The 24,650-nt window shown below is 45.1% G+C and overlaps 2 protein-coding genes and 1 pseudogene across 10 annotated transcripts in view; 1 reads left to right on the top strand and 2 right to left on the bottom strand.

Annotated features, from left to right (window-relative positions):
* ZDHHC3 (zinc finger DHHC-type palmitoyltransferase 3) overlaps positions 1-21,840 on the bottom strand; it is a 60,954-nt gene extending 39,114 nt beyond the window's left edge. For 3 of the 7 annotated variants that reach the window (XM_023231694.3, XM_023231697.3, XM_023231700.2), the window contains exons 1-2: positions 21,593-21,840; positions 5,140-5,469 (exon numbers count right to left, since the gene is read on the bottom strand). In XM_023231694.3, coding sequence (XP_023087462.1) covers positions 5,140-5,445 — 306 coding nt within the window. In that variant the 5' untranslated portion in view covers positions 5,446-5,469; positions 21,593-21,840. Of the gene's footprint in view, positions 1-5,139; positions 5,470-20,197; positions 20,298-21,592 lie in introns of all 7 variants that reach the window. The other 4 variants (XM_023231699.3, XM_023231698.3, XM_023231696.1 and 1 more) reach the window with 3 other exon arrangements.
* Positions 11,922-12,529, bottom strand: LOC111555519 (annotated as a pseudogene). The gene has a single exon (XR_002735561.3). The product of XR_002735561.3 is annotated as a peptidyl-prolyl cis-trans isomerase A pseudogene (transcript).
* Positions 21,841-21,880: 40 nt separating the features above from the next.
* EXOSC7 (exosome component 7) overlaps positions 21,881-24,650 on the top strand; it is a 34,901-nt gene continuing 32,131 nt past the window's right edge. For both annotated transcript variants that reach the window (XM_023231703.1, XM_023231704.2), the window contains exon 1: positions 21,881-21,984. In XM_023231703.1, the coding sequence (XP_023087471.1) occupies positions 21,928-21,984 (57 nt within the window). In that variant the 5' untranslated portion in view covers positions 21,881-21,927. The remainder of the gene's footprint in view (positions 21,985-24,650) is intronic.

The following is a 24,650-nucleotide window of genomic DNA, read 5'->3' as shown; positions in this document are numbered from 1 at the left end:
ACATGCTCTGTAAGGCTGCCAAAAAAGACTCCAGAAGGGAATACCAATTGCATGTTTGAAGTGAGCCCCAATATTTCCACTCAATGACTTTTGGCAGCTGAAATGAAAATCAGTGGCCAGTAGTGGTCTGAGATAGTCATGGAGGTCTGTTTATAGCAAGGTGTTCACAGAGTAGGATTCAAGAGGGGTTGGGGTAGGGGAGCAGGCAGACAGATGAATTTTCTTTTCCTTAATAATGTGGTTAAACTGACTATAAATCCAGTCATGTACATCATGATGTTTCAGTCAACAAGTCCCTCAAGATTATAATATCATGTTTTTACTGTACCATTTCTATGTTTAGATATACAAATATTATTGTGTTACAGTTGTCCACAGTCAGTATTCAGTACAGTAACACGTTGCATGGGTTTGTAGCCTAGGAACAAGAGGCTATTCGATACAGCGTAGGTGTGCAGCAGGCTGTACCATCTAGGTTTGTGTAAGTACAGTCTATGATGTTTGCACAATGATCAAACTGCCTAACAATGCATTTCTCAGAACTTATCCCCATCATTAAGTGACGCATGACTGTATATTCCTCCTTTTCTCAAATCTCAGATTTGAAATAATTTACAGTTAATAAATGATAAGATCCAAAAAAAGGAGAGGCAAAAATATGCTGATCATAAGGGTTTATACAATCACTGTGATTGTGTAACACTTGGCTTTGAGCTTCCTGGCAGCCGGGACAAAAAGAAACAATCTCCATCTGTCAGGTTTAAGCATCTTCTGGGAGACAGACATTGCCTCAGAAATAAGGAAGCCCCTCAGGATTCCTAAGGGAGCTCACAGAATGAGGAATTTGGAAAAGAAAAGGTGGTGAAACTGAGAAATGAGGAAAAGAGAGAGAGGGGAGTACTAAGATAAGGGTTTCTGAGTCCAGTTTGTCTTCAAGAGGCTGCCTCCGCAGGGCACGTGGAGCCATTCTAGACTTCTAAACGTCTGAAGTGTTTCCGGAACACAGAAAGCTCCTATGATGACATTACGCAACCTCAGAGTGGGCAAGGAGAAGGTGTCAGGAGACCAAACGTCAGCCTGACTTGTGCTCCTGCCCACACCCATGCCGCCTCCAGGCTAGTCTGCCCGCCAAGTGAGGCGCCTGCCCTGCTCCTCTATTTGTCCTCTTCCCTCTGTTTAAAGACCTGTCCCTTTTGCCCTATTTCTCAAATGGCTATCTCACTTCCAAGGGGGCTGTTTACACATTTGTGAGTCATTTCCCACTTCCCTTTTCTTTTCAAGCTCTATGTGGACCTACCTACTGCTATATTGGAGTAAATCACTGACAAATGGTCCAGAAGGCTGTGGTGGTTGCAATTGTTCAGATGTTACACTTGGAATAATTATTTCAAAGCTGAAAGCAGTAAAGTTACCGCTTGAGGGAGAACATACGGTGTTTTTTTTAATATATATATAAAAAATTATATATATATTATATATATATTTTAAACTAGTAACGATAACAAACCAAAGTGATACACAATGCATACATTGCTTATAACCTTTGGATATAAACTGTTCTGAAAAAGTATGTGCAACATGAATTCTTGAGATATAAAACATTATAATCCCATTAGGGAACTCCTTAGAACTCTGCAGTGACCACTTTCTAAAAAAAGACTCCTTTGCAATATTAATAAGGAACGCCTAACTTATCTGCTTATGACCTGGGCTTCCAACTCTGCTCCTTGGAATCCCAGGGTGTCCCAACAGCGCCTTAGGAGCTTCCACTTCTGCAGCCCCACTTCTCTGTTTCGCATACTGGGTTTTAGATGAGATATGAGCACATGAGATATCATGTGCTGGGGATGGCGAGAGGCAGATGGTAGCATGAAGACCCTAAAACAAGGCACATCTGTAGAACATGCTTTCAGTTGCTTCCCTTACTAATGCTAGATACTTGACAAATTCTTCATTTTAGGGGCCAGTTTTCTTTGGGGGCTACCAGCAAAATACACCTCTGGGAAGCTAACTGTTGTTTAGGATACAGTCTGTGCCTCTCACTGCTTTGGGATTGGAAGCTGGCAACACACCACAGTGAGAATCATGCTCTCCTGCATCCACTGCAAGGGCCAGCTGGCCAAGGTCCCTGGAGAGGCTGCACGCTTCAACGTGGTGGGTAAAGAACCCATGTATGTGAGGGCAGCAGGAATGCCAGGGCAGAAGCCTCCCCTCTCACTGCCTAACATCCAGTTCCCTGTTTTCACATGCCTTCCAGAAACCAATGACCTCCACACACACTCTCTCCAACCCTGATTCTCCATCAGCTCCAGACTATCTACTGCCCATCTAGCATCTCCACTTGCACATAGCATAGTGGCAGTCTGACTGGAACATGAGTCTTGATTTCTCCTCCAAAATCAATAACGGGCACCAGTGCTCCCCAAGATGCTCTAGCTAAGACTATGAAAGTTACACCCTCCAATCTCTCTCCATTCTGTCAGTTCTGAACCGCATTCTCAGGCCTGGCCTGAGAGGGAAATGTGAGGGAAAGGTGGTAGCTCTAAAGCATTTGAATACGCAGGGCCCTGCCCTCAGACCAATTATAGTAGTCATGGGGGTGGGGCCCAGCCATCAGTACGTTTAAACAGCTCTCCAAGAGATGGTACAGGCAGGCTTGAAAACTAGTAGCTTAAAACAGACTCCAAATCCAACAGCTTCTCTCTGGTTTCACTGCTCTTACTTTGGTCCGAGCCACCACCACGTCTTGCCCGGACCACTGCAATACCTCTAGTCCCCCTGCTTCTCTACTTGTAACACCTTGAACCTCCATTGCAAGCACAATGCAAATCAGATCACACCCTGTCTCTCTGAAGGCTGCTGACTGCACTTAGAATAAAATCCAAAGTTCTCAAGAGGCCTACCAGGCCCCGTACAATCTGGCCTCTGAGGCCCTCTTCACCTCTTCTAATCACTCTTACCCCCAGCTACCATGTTTTGATCACCCCAGTCCTAGTCCTATTTCTCAGATGTGCTGAGCATGTTTCTGTCTCTGGGCCTTTGAATCTACTCTTTTCTCTACCCTTGGATCTTCGTTTGCCTGGCCTGTAGCCCTGTGTCATTCAGGTTAGCTCAAAAGGCACCACCTCAGAGATGGTGCCTTAGACCACCTTGATCTAAAGTACTCCCCCTTTGCCCCAGAGAGTCAACAGCACATCATCCTGGTCACTTTGCCTTATTGTCTTTAAAGCACTTATCACTTTCCAAAATACCCTGTTCAATCATGTCCTTACTACCTGACCCCGTCACTACAAAATGAGCTTCACAGGGGCAGGAATTTGCATCCGTCTTGCTCATAACTGTAGCCATTGCTCAGAAAGATCTCTCACAGAACGGGCACTCAGGAAACACGGCCATTCATTTTATTCCCACACCAGTGCCACTCCTCCTCACTACTGCCAGAGTGAGACTTGCAAAATGACAGTTTTGTTTAAAATGTGCTGAAAATCCTTAGGGGCCCTAAACTGCCCCTCATCATCCAACTCCTATCCTCCTCCTTAGGCACCTCACCCACGTCACCAACCTAAATTCATTCTCTTCCTAAGTTCCCACCACTCCTGGTGCCTAGAGGAGCCACGTTCATGCATTCCTATGTCTCTGCAAGCAGCTCCCTCTGCCTGCCTTCCTGTCCTCAATGTCCACTGCTTGGGCAAGAGCTGGTTTGGCATTGCTTCCTCCAAGCTGTCACCTCTATAGATTGATTAATCTCCCCACCCTTGTTCTCCCACAGCAATCCATGTTTCTTTCTGCTACAACCTTCATCACACAGGTTTATCGTCACCTGTCTTTTCTAGACAGAGGGCATCTTGAGGGTAAGAACAGTATCTGGGGCTTGGTAGACAGTAAACTATGAACTGAGAGAAGCAATGTCTTTTACTTCTGCATCCCCAATAGCAATGGTATCATAAACATTTCTGAATAAATCCTTAACTTATTTTCAGCATGACCATATAGATGCTGCTGGGAAAACTCTTTCATATCCTTGTGTTTGGGGACACTTAGGATTATACCCATATACATGGTTTCCCCCAGGTGATGGCTGTCCCGCATGCAGTGCTAAATACTAGGCCAACAGGCCTCTGCCTGCCGGTGTGTTTGGTCTCCCTGAGGCATGTGCATGAACAGAGATGCTGTCTGGACTAGTGGCTGACATGTAATTGAGTTGGGAAAGCTGCTTTCCTTTGGGATGGATGAATAATAATCCACCACCTGAACCGGCAGGAAATGGAGCCCTTTGAGACAAGAACTAGCTCAGGCCCATCATTATCATCACTACCGCACTGTCCCTGGGGCTCACAGAAACAAAATCTGTATGGTCAGTGTCTAGTAGCAGTGCTTTCCCTCTCTTAATTTAAACACACACATCCCACGTACTGAAACGAGCCACAGAAGGTCTTTATCAAATAATGTATTCTCTTGCTTTGCCCATACAAGAAAAGGAACAGAACAGAGGGTTTAATACCAGGGTGCACAAACATTCAATAGCCACGTGCGCAGCTTGGTATATTCAGCTAAGTCATTGAGCAGAACACTACTGCTTTACCCACAGATATTCACCAAGAGGCACTTGCTGCGGCCTGAAACAGGCTTGTCCAGCTTTTCAGGAAAAGATGCACCTCGCCCAAGCAAAGTGAAGGCCATTTCCGTGCAGGTTCCTGGAATTGGATGTGGCTTTAATTTGAAGTCCACCTAGCTCCAGCACTGTCTTCACTGGGAAGCCCCATCCTGACCCAACCCTCCAGCATGCTTTCTGCTCTGATCATCTGGTCCCAGTCTTCAAGGTTATCTGTGTCTTTTTAACCAGAGGCCAGGTTTCCCCTAGACCAAACCCCTCCCACAGCAGGCCCAATGAATGTATATATCCATGTACTTATAGTATCATTTAACCAAGACAGATGGGCTGTGGTACAGGTATTGACCCCTCTTCCCCAGTCAGAATTCCACAGAACTCTGAACAAGGCAGAGGTCTACTTCCTCACCCTTCCCTGGCGCTCCTATTCTCCAAATTCCCAAGGTCCAGGGGGAGCATGCAGGTTATGGCCATGCCAGGGCCAGAGGAGGAGAGTGTGGGCTGGTCAAAACAAGCCCAGACATACTCACGGGGTCCGTCAGCATGGCCCGGCAGTGGGAGGCCAGGGCCAAGAAGGCCAGCAGGTTGAACACAATTCCGTTGATGATGCTATACACGTAGTCTCGAGATGGAATCAGCATGACAAAGAGGACCACAAACTCTGCATAGAGGACCAGAAACCACGTAACGATGGCACAGGCGATGCCACAGCCGTCACGGATAAACCACATGGTTCCCACAGGACCAGGGTAGGGGGGTGGGACACACTTCTCCGGCTGGAGGTATTCTGGTTTCCGCTCAATGTCTCGGAAGTGGTGGGTGGGAATAAGCATCATAAGCTATTCTGTCCATACTGGCATCTGAAAGAGAGAGGAAAGAATCCAGAAACTTGGTGTTGTCTTGTCATTAAGGAGGTTTGACAAAATTACTCCCAAAGTGAGCTGTGATTACCTATCTGCAAACCCCTATGTGCAAAGCCACCTAATCACCTTGTTCTTTTAAAACATGAGTCCTCTTCCCTGCTTCTGAGAGTCAATTTAGCCTTCTTGAAACAGGACCCTCACATGACAGATAATAAAAAGGAAGCCTCTAAAGGGTAAATGCCTTGCCCAAGGTCAGCCAGAGCAGAAGCAGCAGACACAGCCAATTTATGTTTTTTTTTTTTTTTTTTTTTTTGAGACTAGGTGGGGTCTCACTCTGTCACTCAGGCTGGAGTGCAGTGGCACCATCTTAGGTCAATTCTGCCTCGACCTCCCACCTCAATCTCCCAAGTACCTGGAACTACAGGAATGCACCACCACACCTGGCTAATTTTTAGTTTTTGTTTGTAGAGATGGGGTTTCGCCATGTTGCCCAGGCTGATCTCAAACTCCTGAGCTCAAGTTATCTGCCCACCTCGGCCTCCCAAAGTGCTGGAATTACAGGCATAAGCCATGGCACCTGGCCCAGCCTGGCAATTTAGAGGTAGCACTAGAACCTAGGTCTCCTTGGTTATTAGAGATCTACTGGGTGGACAGTGCCTCAGTAGATATGTTCAAATTTTGACTTAAAAGGAGAGGCAGAGAGAAGGGGAGCGAGCTCAAAGATGTTTTCCTACCACCTGGCTGTGGGGTGCTTCATGTGCCTTTGTTTCCTCACCTGTGAAAACACCTACATTCCAGCCCTGGCCACCTCCTCCCAGGATTGCTGGTATGAGGGTTGAGGGAACTGGTGGAAGAGCTTGTGATGAACGATATAGATCACAACACTCTGTACACCTCACAGGCTACGCACATGTATTTTCTCTAGGAAACACATCCATTCCTTCAGAAACAAGTGCGGAGCAAAGCACCCTTTCTCTCTAGAAGCTGCCATTCAAGTCTCTGGAGACAGCAATGAAATAACTAAGAATCAATGACTAATGTCTATCCACAGCATGTGCTGCAAGACACAGAAAGCATAGATTTCCCTTCTCTTCTTCTTTATCTTACCCTCTCTGGCCTGTTGCACCACCAACCAGGTTTCTCAGTTAGAAACTGTGATGGCTCAAGCGCCCCACCAGATGTAGGTGCCATGGAAAAGCCACCCATAGCACAGGCTACAACACAGGCAGGGAATATCTCTGTCTTGAGAACTCAAGTAACTACACAGCAGAAGAAATCATTCAAAAGCAGCACTGGCCATGTATGCTTCCGAAGACTATGGCTCTGAAGGGCAAAGGCAGGCTTTCAGTATTGTTATGAATAGTAAGGAGACGTCCAAAAAGTTAGGAGGGCAGACCAGTAACTACTATTCAAAATGACAGACATTCTAGAGTCGCAAGTTGCACAGACTAATAATGAAGAATAAGGACAGGGCCACTCCTCCCAAGGTGGCAGAGAATTAATGGCTGAAAGGCAGTTAAATATGCTATTACATATTTGCCCAAAGGAACATTGACTCAACAAATACAGTCACTATCACAGTGACAAGAAGTCATGACACATAGAGATAGAATAACCATCTTGGTTGGGCGCGGTGGCTCACGCCTGTAATCCCAGCACTTTGGGAGGCCGAGGCGGGTGGATCATTAGGTCAGGAGATCGAGACCATCCTGGCTAACACGGTGAAACCCTGTCTCTACTAAAAATACAAAAAATTAGCCGGGCGTGGTGGCGGGCGCCTGCAGTCCTAGCTACTTGGGAGGCTGAGGCAGGAGAATGGAGTGAACCCGGGAGGCGGAGCTTGCAGTGAGCTGAGATCATGCCACTGTACTCCAGCCTGGGTGACAGTGCGAGACCCTGTCTTAAAAAATAATAATAAATAAATAACCATCTTAAGTATAGTAAAAGTCTTGGTTCCTGGTGGTCCATCAACTAAAATTTTCTAACAGCAATCCTGTGCTCTCCAGAGGACAGTGGCAATGTAGTCCTGCCAGAGACAACCTAAATGCACTAAAAGATGCAGGCCCTCTTCTGAAGCACCAAACAGGGCAGTAGAAGATCAGAGATCAAGGATGTCTGGGACCTGACCCGTGCCCAGCGAATTCTAAAATTACAAACTCTGTTCAAGGAAAACCAAACAAAAGAAAAGCTGATATCACACAACGATTCAAAATCTGACTGAAGCTCTACATTTTGACAACCTCCAGTTGCAAGCGTTCTTTTGGTTTTTCCTACTGCCATACAGATTTATATTTATATCACCTGTGTTCTCACGATTACTATTTAAGCCCAAAACCAATAATGTTTTGTTGGACCACAGCCACATCATTTGATTATAAATTGTCTCTGGCTGCTTTTGTACTACAATGGCAAGAGTTGAGTAGCTGTAACACACATGCCCTAGATATTTACTCTCCAGCTCTTTAAAGAAAAGTTTGCTGACACCTGGTTCCAAGCAGTTGTTGGCTATCAAATAAATAACAGATCCTGCTTCCCCGGCAGAACAGCCTGGTGTGATGGAGATAGTCAGTTACAACTCACTGTCCCACCCACATCTGTGACGGCAAAACCTCTTGTCATCTGCAGCCTGTGGGCCACTTCCCCATAACCTGTACACTATATCAAACTGTTATCATAAACGGTATGGTTTTCATAAATGGATAATCACTGAAAATAAATTTTAGAGCAATTCTCCTTAGATTACATTATATTCACAGAATATTCAGAGTGGTTGCATTCTATCCTTTGACAACTCCTCATTCTTGATTGTATTTATGACAATGATTTGATTAAACAAGAGTTATGTTTCATGTGCATGGTTTTGTTGAGGAATAAGCCCTTCCACACAAGTAACTTTCCAGATAAATGTGACTTGTTTCCAAGCAGAAACACACTTTAACCATTTGGATGGTTAAGATGGAAATCTTAAAACAGAAAGGGAGAGAGAGAGAGAAGAAAGAAAGGGAGGGAGGGAAGGAGGGAGGTAGGTAGGGAGGGGTATTATAACTGTTTGTGCCTTAAGCACAATAATCAATCATTTCTTATTTAGATTTATTTAGAGTTATTACCAGGAACATCACCTACAGGAATATGTTAGGTAACGATGTCCTCAGGGCTACTGAAATTCACTGGGTCTCAGCTTCACATCAACTGGCTTGCTCAGACTGTTATAACTGCCATTCTGGCATCTCTGTATATGATCCTTTGTCTTCCTCCTCCATTCCTGCCTACTCATTTGTGTGTCTATGGTCACCAATCATCCCCACACATCCTCTATTTACTACTGCTAATTGGCTGTGGGCTAGAAAAGCGAATAAACTAAGTCTTGTTAGATTTATTTGCAAAAGGGTAGTCATTTTGGATAATAGGCCTTCAGGGAACAACTGCTAAGCTCTTCACCACATAGTCCTTGAGGGGAGGAGGCCCTCCCTTATTAGCCCAGTGACTGGCACAGAATAGCCACTTAATACACGTGTTGATTAAATGAATGCATGAGCTTTGTGATCCCAGCCTCTTACAGGCATTGTCTGCTTACTTTCAGGACTGTGACCATATTCTGGATGGTGGAGAGTGTGTCAAGTAGGACCAAGAGGTAAGTGGACTGACTCTTACTCAAGTAACCAGGATGTTCTCTCCTCAAACAACGTGGGACCAAAGAGTGTACAGAGGAGCTCTGTTTTCCCATGACCCTCACTGGTGAGTGAGAACCTGTGATCTAGGAAAGGACCAAGCCAAAGGTGTACCTGGCAGGGCCAGACACCAAGTCCTGACCTGAAGGGCACATTCCACACTTAGAATTTCAAAATATCCCAATCAAAACCAAGAAAGGCATACTGCTACAAAAAGGTTGCTTAACCTCCAGATCTCCCAAAAGCAACAAAAGTAGCTTTCAAATAAGGATTTGTTCCTTAAATTAGCCAAATGAAAATCTGAGAAATATGGCAAAAAAAAAAAACAAAAAAAAAAACATGAAACAAACTGTATATGTTCCCTTTATCCTGCCCCTAACAAAAACAAAAAAGGCAAATATAGACCCCCTTTTCCTTTTCTATTTTGAATTAGAGAAACTCCAATCCTTAGGGTTGAGCAGTAGACCTTTGCCAAGGACCCACCTCCCTACAAGTGTCCTTACTTCCAAGGAGCTCTGGGACAGGGCCCCGAAGATGGGCCCTAAACCCCAAACCACCCTGTCAGCACATGCTCTCAGAGGGGCAGCCTCCTCTAGGTCCCCCTCCCTGTCTCCTTCACCCCGGCCCCTTGCCCTGTTTGCTCTTCTCTCTTTATTCAGTTCAACTCAAAGACATTCATGGAGCAGTCACTAAATGCAAGGAGCTGTGCAGGGGGCTCACACAAGAGGGATGATGCGGACAATAATCTGTGTGTGCTGCCCTGCTCGGGCCATGCCAGTTCCCTCCCCCAGCTCCCAACCTAGTAACATTAGTCTTATTTGCCTTTTTCCTACTAACCTGCAAGTCCTATTTTATTTAGCTCTGTAGCCTAGTGTTTGGTATATGTGCTCAAATCAATGGTTCCTGAGTGACTGGTCACATATATCAAACAGACACACCCACAATAATGCTAACACATAGGTGACTAATGAATAGTACAAAAAAGGGGCAAACAGTACCAGAAAAACCCGAACACCACAAGCAACAAAAACCCCAACAATCATAAGTGAAATAAATAGACTTTTTCATGGCAAGGACTTCTGAAGGGGTTGGCTCTGAGCAGCGCCCGGAGCCAGGTGAAGCATACTGCTTACGAAACAGCAAGGGGGGCCGGGTGGGCCTGGCAGGAAAATTGGTGGTAGTAGTGGGGAACGGGAGGGGCACGATGTCCAGGGCTCTGTCTGTGTGTCTGTGGACACATGCAAGCTTTGCAGGGAAGAGAGGAGGTGATTGGAGATGAGGCTTTATAGGTAGGAGAAAGTTGTGTTTTAGAAATTTTTTAATTTCATCATGAGATGGGATTTCATCCTGAAAGGTACTGGTGAGCCATAAAGTTTCTGAGGAAAGTTGTGCGGGAACAGTACTCGTGCTGTGGTTAGGCCACTCTGGAAGTGACAGGCAAGACAGATGAGAGGTCTGAGTCCAGAGGCCGACAAGTCCAGGGAGGCACAAGGGCAACAGGCCCGAGTCTCATTTTGGTGGTATTAGGTTTTCTGTTCCTCTGAGTGGCTAATAGTTTTCCAAGGAAGATCTAGAACAATGATCATTTTGTAATTTGAATTATAGTAATTTATATTGAAGTTTTTTGGCTAAGGGTTTTAGCATGAAAAAGAGTTAACGCCCCCATATATTAGTATTCCATGTTCAAAGTAATTACTCTTTTCATCTGATAGAAGAGTTCACTGAAGCCCAGAAAGGCAAAGGAACTAAGCCTAGGGAGGGGCAAGGGTAAGGAAGTCACAGGAGAAACAAATCCACAGGCCCAGTGGTGTTCTGGAGCGACCTAGTGCCAGCAATCCTGATAAGATGTGGCATCAAAATGATTATCTGAGCTCTGTGGGGGGCAGTGTATGGGAAGTCGAAGGAAATCAGCTAGTATTCCTTCATAGAATTCTAGAAATCGAAACCAAGAAATGCCTGAAATTAGTGCTATTCTAAAAGCAACAACAAAAACTGCTTCTGGTCCAGAGAATTGCCTCCAGATCCATATGACAAACGTGCTTCATTACACCTGATCACAAGTGTGCTCTTCCACTAACCCACACTGACAGACACAAATATATTCAGTGAAGTGGAGTCTGGGGCTCCATGAGCCCCAGAGACTGGGTTGCTGGGTCAGCCTTGAAGTACACCACTTATGCCTCAATCCCCATGCTGTCTCTCCATGGTAGGCAGCTCAAAGGATTTGAACATGGTGGTGCTAACGCCAAGCTCTCAGGCCCCATCCCACTGTGGCACTTCATCGGGTTGGCCAGGATGAACTGGCCTGGCCAAGTGTTGACTGCTAGTGATGGGCAGAATCCAGCTACAACATTTGCTGAGTGAAGGGAAAATCCCTACAAATATTTATCATGTGGCAAAAAACCCAAAACAAAACCCTGACCTACAGTCCATGCTTTATGGACGGGGTCAAAGCATGACTGTCACATCAAACATAGAAGTCCTCTACTGAATGTATTAATGCCACTGTTCTCAGTCCAGCAAGTGTCCCAAGGACCCCCATGCTCTCAGATTGCCAACAAGTCCTACTCGCCTGCTTTCATAAGACAAGATCCTACACTAAAGTCATGGAGCAGTTCTGCCAGATCTTTTTTTTTTTTGTTATTTAGTTTTTATTTCATAATCATAAACTTAACTCTGCAATCCAGCTAGGCATGGGAGAGAACAAGGAAAACATGGAACCCAAAGGGAACTGCAGCGAGAGCACAAAGATTCTAGGATACTGCGAGCAAATGGGGTCGGGGGGTGCTCTCCTGAGCTACAGAAGGAATGGTCTGGTGGTTAAGATAAAACACAAGACAAACTTATTCGAGTTGTCCACAGTCAGCAATGGTGATCTTCTTGCTGGTCTTGCCATTCCTGGACCCAGAGCGCTCCATGGCCTCCACAATATTCATGCCTTCTTTCACTCTGCCAAAGACCACATGCTTGCCATCCAACCACTCAGTCTTGGCAGTGCAGATGAAAAACTGGGAACCATTTGTGTTGGGTCCAGCATTTGCCATGGACAAGATGCCAGGACCTGTATGCTTTAGGATGAAGTTCTCATCTTCAAATTTCTCCCCATAGATGGACTTCCACCAGTGCCATTATGGCGTGTGAAGTCACCACCCTGACACATAAACCCTGGAATAATTCTGTGAAAGCAGGAACCCTTATAACCAAATCCTTTCTCTCCAGTGCTCAGAGCACGAAAATTTTCTGCTGTCTTTGGAACCTTGTCTGCAAACAGCTCGAAGGAGACGCGGCCCAAGGGCTCGCCGTCGACGGCAATGTCGAAGAACACGGTAGGGTTGACCATGGCTAGTAGTACAAGAATTTCCTCGGCGGCAGCGTCTGCAAAGCCAGTTCTGCCAGATCTAAAACCAAATCTTTGGAAGCACCTCAAAGTACTTTGTGAGGATTACTTTTCAAAAACACCACATCCACCCACATTCTCACATCCACCTGAACATTCATGCACTTGTGAACAGCATACATCTTGAGATGGTATAAAGTAGCATCAACAAAGGGCAATTAACTCAACCATTGGAGCCTGTATGAAATAGCTGTATACAGACTGGTTTAACAAACTCAAAATCAGGTGCAATGATCTCCCCTTGGCTTAGAGGTAAGAATTATCTAAACACTTAACACAAAAATTGAGGGATTAAACTTTCTGGGTCCCTACAACTAGGAACTATAAAACTGAAACTCAATTTCATTAGCTTCTTAGCAGATGTCATGAACATCAGCAAAATAGTAGAAACCCTAAAATAGGATGCTTTTGGCTTAAGCCAAAATTTGTTTCAAGTGAATATGTGACAATTTAATAAATCTAGTATTATGCTAGACTGCTGTTGAGGGCTGGTCTGATATCCTCTTGAACTTGTCCTAAACACTGAATTCTCACCTAAACTAATTCTTACCACAGTTAAATAGTTCAGTCTACCCTTAAACAATCACTTAAAATGTCCACTGAAAGAGGGTAGCATTTTTTTCTGATATGTCTGTAACTCTCAGCTGAAATCCACCCTAATCAATATAACATTCACCTTCTATGGTTTAAATCGTACAGTCTTAAAAACATGGTGTTTGTTTCTTTTAGAACTTCTCACATTTTAGAGTCATAGTCTTAAAGTATTCACAAGCAAGCCCTGCAACCTCAAAGATCAAATAAATGATCTTTGCTTTAGAAGCTTTAGAAACAAAACTGGTCAAGTAGAAAATTAATTCACCTGCACTACAATTACCTTAATTTGTGTAAGGATCTAAAAGGATTGTAAATTTTATGCCCACTTTTTAGATGAGTCTCAGAAAAACAAAGAATGAACCATGAATCACTATGTTTGAAATATGTCATTAAAAAATAGGATGAGTCACTAAACTTTTTCAAAAAGGTAAGGGTGTGGTATGAAGCCTAACAGAAGAAAGGTGCCTTATCTTCTACAGCACACCCTGCTAGCCAAGGAAAGTGTCCAGACAGGCAGAGCGAGCTGGCCTGTTTTATAAGATCTTTACTACCAACAAGTCTACACTGTTTTTCTCTCTACAGCAGGGGCTGTCTCCCTCTGCCTGCCTTTTGTCTCTGTCATACTCAGCCTTCAACAAAAAACAAACGGAAAAAAAAAAAGTAAAATACTTTACCTCCAAGCCAAACCTTACACATATTACAGTTCATTGAGGAAACCAGGAAGTGATCAGTAAACTGAAATTTCCTTCTTGCCTCATAACTGACCACCTTCTTACAAAACCCATTCATGCACACACTCAGACTCCTACCAATGTCCTTCATTTCAGAAAACAGTCTGGGATTTGGATAGCTCATGGAGGCTGACAGTTCTTCTACTTACTATAATTATTTTATTATAATTGGCTATTTTGCCAACTCCTGGCTTTACTGATCTACTAAAAAACAATATGCACCTGAACCAGGTGCAGTGGTTCACATCTGCAATCCCAACCCTTTGGGAGGCTGAGGCAAGAGGATCACTGGAGCCTAGGAGTTAGAGACCAGCCTGGCCAACACAGTGAGACCTTGTTTCTATAATTTTTTTTTTTAATTGGGAAAAAAAAGACATACCCATATATAGTGTGACATAATAAATGTCACAAACACTAGAGATCTATAGAAGACACCACTCATTTGGGTAACATGTTCTACTTTCCCTTTTCATGGCTGTCATTTATACATTGCAATGAAAAGAAAAATTGAGACAACTTTAAAACAAGACCACTTGTAAGAGTAACTGGTTAAAAAAAATCAGAATTTTAGAGCTGGGAGAAATATTGAAGACCACGTGGTAGATTTTAGTCAAATTTTCCTGTTTCACAAATGTGAAAATTTAAGTCCTTTTGACATTTTGTCAAAAACTTATGTTTTAGTCAAAACATGCAGTTTGTAAGCCAGCAGGAGCATCTTCATAAAGGCAACAATAAATGACTATTCCAGCTACCCAATGAACACTTGTCAATGACAGTGACACTCTCATAGTTTGCGAACTCCTTTGTAATCCAGTACATGATCTTATTTGACAATGAACTGCCTTCTGGCCTCTGTGAGGGTAGGCTCCAGGTTTGCTTGATTGTTGCCACAGAGTGGGATATGCTGAATGTAGGGTGGGGCCCTGATTCTTTCCTGACCCTCACTGAAGGTGTCACCCCTGCCTCCATCCGGGCACGGGGCTGCTTGCTACACATGCCTCTCCCTGTTTGATTCTCACATCTACTCTATTTTGCAGGTATAAATGCCCACTTCCCCATCCTGCTTTTAGAAATGAGAAAACTGAAGCATGCCTACATTCATACCTCTAGGAAGTGGTGGAGACAGGATATACTTCCAAAGTCTGCTCTTGCCCCAGAGCCTGCTTTCACTACTTACTACAACAATTAAATTTTGTCTAATAACTAGAAAATAAAAAGGTGAGGAGTATTGATGTTTCCATCAGTGACCTTGGGTTACTTACAGTTTGGCTATCTTGTCCACACATTGTTATGCAGAGGTGGCATTATCAGGTGGGCTGCATGCAGGGTTTCTATCAGTGACCTTGGGTTACTTATGGTTTGGCTATCTTGCCCACACATGGTTATGAAGAGGTGGCATTATCAGGTGGTGCTCACAGGCCACAGGCCTGAACATAAGCATTTTGGGCTCTAAGGTGGGGCCCTGGCTGAATACCAGCCAACATTTAGGATACTAGTCCTGTCCTAACCTAGGAGGCAGGAAGGCCGTGAAGCCTCAGCCAGAAGAGTCACCCTAGGATTGAATCCCTAAAATCTGCTTTGGCTGGGAAATACTTCCTGTGGTGCCAAGTAACAGAATGCTGCTTTTTGTGAGAAAAAAGCGCCCCCCGCCCCCCCATGCTAGGCAGAGACCAATCGGCAAAGGTTCCCACCTGAGGATGTTGAGAATGGCACCTGGGCCCACATTGTGTCATGTGCAGCCACACAGCCACTGTGACATCACTTAGGCCAGAGCTTGGGTGTTTTTAGGGACTAAAAGCAAAAGTGCTTAAAGAAATCCGAAAGACTAGCTAGGAAGGGAGAGAACCAGTTATTGCAACTGTACGAGGTACTAGGGATCAAAAAGGGGAGCCATTTGACTTTCAGGAATCTGCTGATATCACTTATTCCAGGCACTTTAAGTGGTAAATGCAAGAGCAGAGCCCTGGGAGAACCTGGGCCCACAGAAAGAAGGCTGTAATGGGCTCTGAGAGAGAGAACACAGCCCCTGCTTACCTGGTGAGGGGCTCTCCAGCCATTCACCAGAGGGCTTTGGAAATAGATGGGAGGCTAGTGCTAAAGGGGATGAAGACTGGGCTTGGAATCAAGAGGCCAGAGTTTACTCCCAATCCTGCCACTCGCTAACCTCACGATCTCGATCTCAGGCAAGACAGTTACCATTCTGGGCCTCAGTTTCTTCATTTGATAAAACAAAGGGGAAGATCACGCTGATTGCTAAGGCCCCTTGCAGGGCTGAGATTCTATGAGTCCTCCGTTCTCAGGAGCAAATTCAACATTTTCTTTGTTAATATCTTGGATTTTACTTTTTTTTTTTTTTTACCAAAAGTTTTCCTTAACCTCTTTTCCTGATTTGCTAATATTCAAAAAGAAGCCCACTAGTAACTATCTCTCTTAGCAATTTTCTGAACATATTTAGTTTTTTCAATCAAGTACAGCATACAATTACGACTTCCTTTTGTTCATTTAATTCTTTTCCAGAGTGAAAAAAGCACTAGCAAAATATATCAAGTATAACAAAGTGGTAAATGAAAGAAGTCCTAAGAACTCCAAGTTAAACATGGCCATTTTTCAATATTCAAATATGTGCCTATCCAGGATCCATTCTGAGTTTTAAAACCTGGCAAGATACTCACTTGAGGGCAAAATGAGACTTAGGTAAACTGACTTGTTCAAAGTCATAAAGCAAGTTAATAGCAAGGCCCAAATCTTTGGAATAAGATGCTGGGAAGTCTTTCCACCATAGATTGTTATCTTCCTAACCAACCTGTCTTTCTAGATTCTCTGCTACTATTTCTTGGTCTATTTCTTAAAGTCTTCACCTATTGAAGACTTTACTGCAACAGGACTGTGGCCAGAACTGTACTTGTCCCATTAGGCTCACCTTGCTAAGGTAAGAAAGTGATCTCACCCAAAGGCATTCCATCTCCACTGACCTTGAATAGGAAATACACATTCATGTCTTGCCAACAGTTCAAGCACCAAGTCAATATATACTAGGAAGGCTATGGTTTGGAGGAGACTATGAAATGATGACATTTCCCATGCATTCCAAATGTATTAGGATGTATGACTGAATTAAGTGCGACATGCACCTGGAGCCTTCTCACCTTCACAGTTGATAGCCATGAATGAACTGACCATTTGTCTCTGGAAATCTGCTTCCGAGGAGGAAAGCAAATGATTTTTTAAAATGCAAAACAGGAGGGAACTAAAGGCAGCATGGCATGAGCCTCATTTTTTCCCCTAGCAGGTCAATATGGAGACATCACCCCTCCACTTTTACTTGAGACTTTGTTACTTTCCATGGCTATTAGGGCGTCTGTGTTTAAATATTTCCACATTTGGTAATCAGGATCTGTGACCCCCTTTTCTCAAATATGCCCTAATGAGACATAGGAAACACGCTGTCACTCTCCCAAAATGAAACACACGTGAAGACTGTATAACCTTTCCTCTAATTAAGAGTAAGCTTTACCCATGTATTACTAGCAATTTTTCTATCACTGTAATCCCAAGTTATAATGTCCAGAAGACAGATGAAAACCTGCTGGCCAGACTATGATAGTATTCTTTACAGATATTCTTCATTCCTATCATTATTTTATTACTTATTATTATTTTATTATTTTTTAGCGATGGGGTCTATGTTGCCCAGGCTGGACTCAAACTCTGGGGCTCAAGGGATCCTCCCACCTCATTCTTTTAAGACAAGGTACAGGTAGGACAAATGTAAAGTGTTTAAAGGAAACAGATCTACAGGGAAAACAGTAACTCACTTTGTACATTTCGAGGGTGCTGGGCTAATGGTGAAAATGCAAAGCAAAAGGCCTAAAATGTGGCCATGTCTGCTTAGGACTGGGGATAGAAGGTTTCCTACTGGGCTTTTAAGAGCTCTCTGCAGCTGAGCACGGTGGCTCATGCCTGTAATCCCAGCACTTTGTGAGGCCGAGGCAGGCAGATCTCTTGAGGCTAGGAGTTTGAGACCAGCCTGACCAACATGGCCAAACCCAGTCTCTACCAAAAATACAAAAATTAGCTGGGAGTGGTGGCACACACTTGTAATCCCAGCTACTTGGGAGGCTGAGGCCCAAGAATCGCTTAAACCCAGGAGGCGGAGGTTGCAGTGAGCAGAGATCGTGCCACCGCACTCCAGCCTAGACAACAGAGCAAGACTCTGTCTCCAAAAAAGCTCTCTGCAACGTCAGCACCACAGACTCAGCACTGCCCTGAAGCTCTTTTGTAACTGGCTTTTATTGGTTTAATTAACCAAGGCTGGGTGGGACAGATTTACTCTACCTCTGTAATGTTATTGCTGCCGGCTTGTGGCTAGCAGCAGCTCTTACCTTTTGTATCTGATACCTGGCCTGCACAATTAGTACCTTATAATAGGCTGGTCTCTCTTCTAATTGCCACATGTCTCAATTGAGCACTTTATTTTATTGTCTTGTTCATGCAGTAGTTCAAGGTCCTGGGCTCCCCCACTGTAATAAATTCTGAACTATTTTTAGGCAGGTGCTATATTTTGAGTTTCTTATCTCTTTATGCCCATAAGAACACTAGGGACTCACAGGCATGCGAACACTGACTGACTGAAGAGTTTCTAGATATCCTGAGTATGGCATACAGTTGGAATCTGGGTCTCCATGCATGCTACTCAACCCTAGTATCAGATCTATCAGCCTTCTTTGCCATTGAGGGCTCTCTCCTTAGCTATCTGGAGTTAAGCTCTATTCTGCTCATATATAACCTTTTGCCTTGTTTAAAATATTGGGCTGCAACAGACACAGCAAAGTCCCATCAGCACCACATTCCATGTTCCTCTAGAAAAATGATTCAAGAGATATGAGTTTATGCTTGAACAGACTTCTTGCTTTTGGAATTAAGATTAACTATATGGTTCATGGGACAGTTACCAATGCCATAACAAAATTGGGACTTCCTTCACCAAATACTCTGGTGAATGTAATAAAACTTGGGGGGAGGTTGTGTAAGGTGATGGTTAGGAGTATGGGCAGGAGAGCTAGACTGCCTAGTCTCAAGTCCTGGTTCTGCCATTTACCAATGATGTAACCTGTGACCCTAGTTAAGGCATTTAACCTCTCTGTGCCTCATTTCCCAATCTGTAAAATGGGGATAAAAATACTTGCATCATAAGGATGTTGCAAGGACTGAATAATTTTTTTTTTTGAGACAGGGTTTTGCTCTTGTTGCCCAGGCTGGAGTGCAATGGCGTGATCTCAGCTCACGAAAACTTCTGCCTCCTGCGTTCAAGCGATTCTGCCTCAGGCTCCCGAGTAGCTGGGATTACAGGCAGGCACCACCATGCCTGGCTAATTTTGTATTTTTAGTAGAGATGAGTTTTCTCCATGTTGGTCAAGCTGGTCTCAAACTTCCAACCTCAGGTGAACCACCCGCCTCGGCCTCCCAAAATGCTGGGATTACAGGTGTGAGCCACCTGCGCCTAGCCTGGTTAATCTTTATAAAGTGCTTAGAACAAAGCTTGGCCTACAATAAGTACTATGTAAATTAGTGTTGAAAATTAGGGTATAAGATTTTAGAATACACAAACCTACAGAATAGTATGCCCCAATTCATTTATTCATTCAATAAATGAATCTAATAGTGATGGAAAAACAAGATGGTTTAATACTGTGCCATCCTTGACTTCTTGATTTTTTTTGGTTATCGTATGTTCTTTGAATTACTTTAATACACTAAAAAATAACTCTGAATTTATGGATTTTAAAGATGTCCAATGCACTGTTACAGCAAAGGTGATAAAAATGTTGTGGTAGCATTTAAGCAGATGATTAGTGAAGACTGTCATTGTTTTAGTAGACAATTTAAAAAGGAACATTCTACTGTTTACATCTCCCTTACCTACTTAGCCTCATATATAAGACATCATTCATAACATTATTTAGCAAATACTGCAGACCCTTGTCCAGTATGGAATTCCTGTCAATTGTGAGGGGATGACAGTTCAAATACATGTTCTATATGAAAATCTTTATATAAAGATGACTCTATGGTATCTGAACTCAGGCTTTTCTTCCTGTGTCTTTCTGATCTGTCCATTTGCTGTCACCTCTTAAATCCTTAGTCTCCTCAGATATCCTAGTTTCTAAAATCCCACTTCCAGCATCTCTCCTTTCTGAGCAATCTCTAGCACATCTAGAAAATATCATTTATAACATTAGCGATCTCATGTTATCTTATCACACACAGCTCTTCACACAGAACCCAGCTGTCCAACCACACACAAACACACTTATGTGCCACAACAGGTGGGGCACCTGTGCCTTCATTAGGGAGGAAATCCTTCTGGCTTCACCTCTTTCAGTTTCCCTGGAAGGCAAAGTCCAATCCTGCAAGCTGTCTTCCTTTTAGGTGCCCCTGTAGAGAATTATGTACAGACATAAGAAACATCTAATGTCCACTCTATGAAGAACTGATCATCAATTTTGGAGCTCAGCAGTTTAATGCTTAAGAATGTGAGCAAGCACTTCCTCTCTATAACCTTATCAGACGACCTCCCAATCCCACTGTGCTCACTGATGCCACCATCATAGCTCTAATCACCATGATCTGTGGTTATGTTGGCCCTGGGGCCTTCATCTGCCCAGGGAACTTCTCCCGGCATAGTGTGTTTTACTTGTCTTGTGTTCTAGAGGTAGCACAAAGCCTGTCTATAGTAGGCTCCCAATAGTTATCTGAAACTGTATTTTGAAGCCATTATCTGATAATACCAACCTTTTTTTTTTTTTGGTTCATCAAGCTGATTAGGGTTACTTTCACTTTTGAGAACAAGGAGGGTCCTCAAAAATGGAACATCAGGAAAGTCATCAGACTTGCTTTAACCTGCCCTCCTTGCTTCAACTAATTTGGGTTAACTTTCTCCCATTTATCCACACGGCGCCTTTAAAACTTGCACCATACTTGTCTGCCCCGCCTTAATGAGTTCCTTTGGTGACCCCAGCTTCACCTTGTAGATATCCTCTCCAGGTATCCAATACCCATACTCCCACTCGGCCATCGCAAGGGGTTGGGGTTGGCTTTTTTTCCGGCAACTTGCTCTCCCAGTGATCACTGCCATCAAGCTGGGGTTTCCAGTTCCCGCTAGGAAACGTCGGGGACGTCCGGGCACTGCGCACCTCGGCAGCGCCGGTTACCAAGCGCCTCCTCCCCCCTGTCTGTGGGACAACGCTCTGGTAAGCACCCGAGGCAAGAGGTCCCAGCAAGGTACTGGGACAGCGTTTGGTCATAGAGAGTGAGCGAGCCAGCGAGAGATATTCCTGGGTGGAGGGGTGGGGATGCCTTAGGACTAGTGTCCCCCACTCCCGGACCCTTCCCACCGAGAACTACCTACAGAGGGCTGCATCGCCTCTCCTCTCCTCTTCAGTCATCCTAGGGACTAGAGAAATGGAGGAGAGAAGAGCGGGGAAACAGCACCCCCGGGCCAATCACGACGTCCGCCCCTCCTTAGTCGGGGTCTCTCTCTCTCTCTCTCTCTCTCACACACACACACACACACACACACACACACACACACACACACACACGAGCTCCTAAGTCAACTCCAGCTCTGAGTAACTACGCCGCACGCCTCTCCCACTGGGAGTCCCCCGGCCAGTGTGGCTCGCCTCACCCCAGCTTCTTCACCCCAACCCCGGTTTCCCTTCCCAACTGACCGTGAAGCCGGAGGCAGTTCCCCAGTCCCAGACCCCGGTGGGGCTCCCGCCGCGGCCGCCGCTGCCTTCCCCTGCAGTCCCCAACCCGGGACCCGGCCTCGGGCTGCGGCGATGGCTCCTTGGAACGAGGCGCCGCGGCTCTCTGGACTCGGCCAGACACCCGGCGGCGCGCAGAAGCAGCCCATCGAGCTCCGGGCAGTGGCGGCGGCCGCGGCGGCAGGAGCGGCCGCCGCACAGGTTGATGACGCGCTGACGCGGTGGGTGGGACGTGGGGGCGCGGTCCAGAGGAGGCGACGCGCGCAGATGACGTGCGGCTCGCGGGGCTGTTCGGCAGCATGGCGTCCGTGGCGCTGAGCGAGGCGGAGAAGGTGTACATCGTGCACGGCGTCCAGGTAGCGACAGCAGCGGCGTTGGGTCGGCCGCCGGGTTCAGCCTGGCCCTGTGGGTCGCGGCCTGCCCCTGCGGGTCGCGGCCTGCCCTGGGTTTGCCAGGGAGGAGGCAGCCGAGCTGCGGCGACTCTCCGTTTACCTTGTGATTAAACGGCTCTGCTGCCGGCATTTGCAGTTCAGAGCTAGCAACGCGGACGTTTTTAGGACAGTTAGTGCGTTTGCAGTTTTGCGGGTCTGTAAGATTCTGAACCCAGGCAGGAAGCGTTGGGCAGTCCCGAGGCCTTTTCTTAGTGAGAGAGCATCGCCCCCAGGGCCATCCATTCGGCATTCGCGCACATAACTGGTCCGAGCCTCAGTTTTATCTTCGAGGAAATGGGAGTTTGGAGGTGGGCTTCTGGCCTGCTTTTCCTCACCTCGTGGTTAGGAGGCGCATGCTAGGTGAACGCACTTTGAAAATACAAATTGCGGTACAAATAAAGGGGGAAGAGTTTTTAAAAAGCGGCTAGGACGCCTGTAATCCCAGCACTTCGGGAGGCCGAGGCGGGCGGATCACGAGGTCAAGAGACCGTCCTGGCCAACATGGTGAAACCCCGCCTCTGCTAAAAATACAAAAAAAAAAAAAAAAAAAAATTAGCTGGGCGTGGTGGCGCGCTCCTGTAGTCCCAGCTACTTCGGAGGCTGAGGCAGGAGAATCGCTTGAACCCGGGAGGCGGAGGTTGCAGTGAGATCGCGCCACTGCACTCCAGCCTGGGCGACAGAGAGACTCCGTCTCAAAAAATAATAATAATAAATAAATTTTAAAAAGCGGCTAGGCAGCCGATAGCGTAAGTGCTGTTTCCATTTTGCCAATGGAGAACTAAGATCCCTAGGCAGCTGTTACCTAATGTCCTCTGTGTTCTATATTAAACCCCTGGTTTTGACCACTCCAGAGCGAGGGTTGAAACATGTTGGACCTGGAAACGAGCTACCCCATATCCTCCTCTGGCTCTGTTACCCCACGGTGTGGTCCTCCTATCAGAGTTCTTCATCCCATCCTTGGCAGAGTTCTGGCGACAGCCCCTACCTCTTTTCCTCATGCCTTTCTTCTGTCAGTACCAACTGCAAAGTCAGTGGTCCCGTGATGTAGCCATCAGATTGAAGCAGCCACCTATCATTAAAGTTCCACAACGTGAGTTAAGGACATTTCCATTTAAAAATCGTGACATACTGTTATCTTCCGGGCCCTTTATATATGAAGAAATGCCAGTATTTAGCTTATTAAGCCTGGATAATAAAGTCAGAACTCACAGTTGCATATTTTAGTTATAATTCAGGATTAGCAATAGTGGGACATATGTGTGTATTACTCAGTAACATGTTTTATTTGTGTGTGAGGGGGCATAAAAATGCCCAAAAGCAATTAGATATGTCTTTCCCTGCTATGTTTTTGTATACACTTTGTTCAGGTGATTTTTATCCTCAAAGTATGATTTTTAGGCACACATTAAGGATAACCATTTTCCTCTAAATTTAAAAACCTTTGGTTTTCTTTCTTTGTTACCGCAGCTTAGCGTGACGTACTGACTCTGTCATGTGTCATATTTTCTCTCACATTTCATCTCTGAAAGTGGCACTGAGGCATGGACATATCTGTAACTTCAAGGTTAGAGATTTCTCCCCAGCATCCTTAATTCCCATGGCAGTTCATTAGCTATCCAGCAGCAGAGTCCCACCATAGTCATAAATCCTTTATTACTTTATAATGAGTAATAAAATCATTTATATTTATAACACACCTGTTATTTGCTGGGTGCTGTGGGGGAAGAAAAGACTATAAGCCTCAGTTCTGATCCTTGAGATACCTAGGATCTAATTTGGGCAAAGTTAGTTAATTTTATTTACTAACATATATCTAGCCCCTGGCATGTTATGTGGGAAGCAGTAGGGATGCTAAAACATGGTTGTGAAATAAATGAAAGATAGGAGGGAGACAAACAGAGTAAAAGTGAATAAAATAAAGACAAAGGTAATAAGATCTATGCCAAGGAAGTGGTATAGTTAGCGGAGGTTGAAGAAGTTAAAGTATACCAGGGGCCCGGCGTGGTGGCTCACGCCTCTAATCCCAGCACTTTGGAAGGCTGGGATGGGAGGATCTCTTGAGCCTAGGAGTTTGAGACTAGCTTGGGCAACACAGTGAGAGCCCATCTCTAAAGAAAAATATATTTTTTTAATAAATAAAAAGAATTCCAGGGACTTGTAATGCTCTGAAGGCTTCCCTAAGTAGGTGGAATTGTTCCCCTAAATCCATGTCAGGGATTCCTCCTCTGTATCTTCAGGACTCAGTGTTCATTCATTCAACACAGAACTGAGCTAGACTCGGGCTAAGAAGGAACCTGTCGTTATATAGCTCTCATACGAGAAGGAAGATGCAGAAATTATAAATGTGGCTGGGTGCGGTGGCTCAAGCCTGTAATCCCAGCACTTTGGGAGGCCGAGAGGGGCAGATCACGAGGTCAGGAGATCGAGACCATCCTGGCTAACACGGTGAAAACCCGTCTCTACTAAAAAATACCAAAAAAAAAAAAAAAAAAACTAGCCAGGCGAGGTGGCGGGCGCCTGTAGTCCCAGCTACTCGGGAGGCTGAGGCAGGAGAATGGCGTGAACCTGGGAGGCGGAGCTTGCAGTGAGCT

This window comes from Piliocolobus tephrosceles, chromosome 2, assembly GCF_002776525.5.
Source record: "Piliocolobus tephrosceles isolate RC106 chromosome 2, ASM277652v3, whole genome shotgun sequence".
Classification (NCBI taxonomy): Eukaryota; Metazoa; Chordata; class Mammalia; order Primates; family Cercopithecidae; genus Piliocolobus; species Piliocolobus tephrosceles.
Note: the sequence above shows the minus strand (reverse complement) of the source record. Positions and strands in the feature narration are given on the sequence as shown.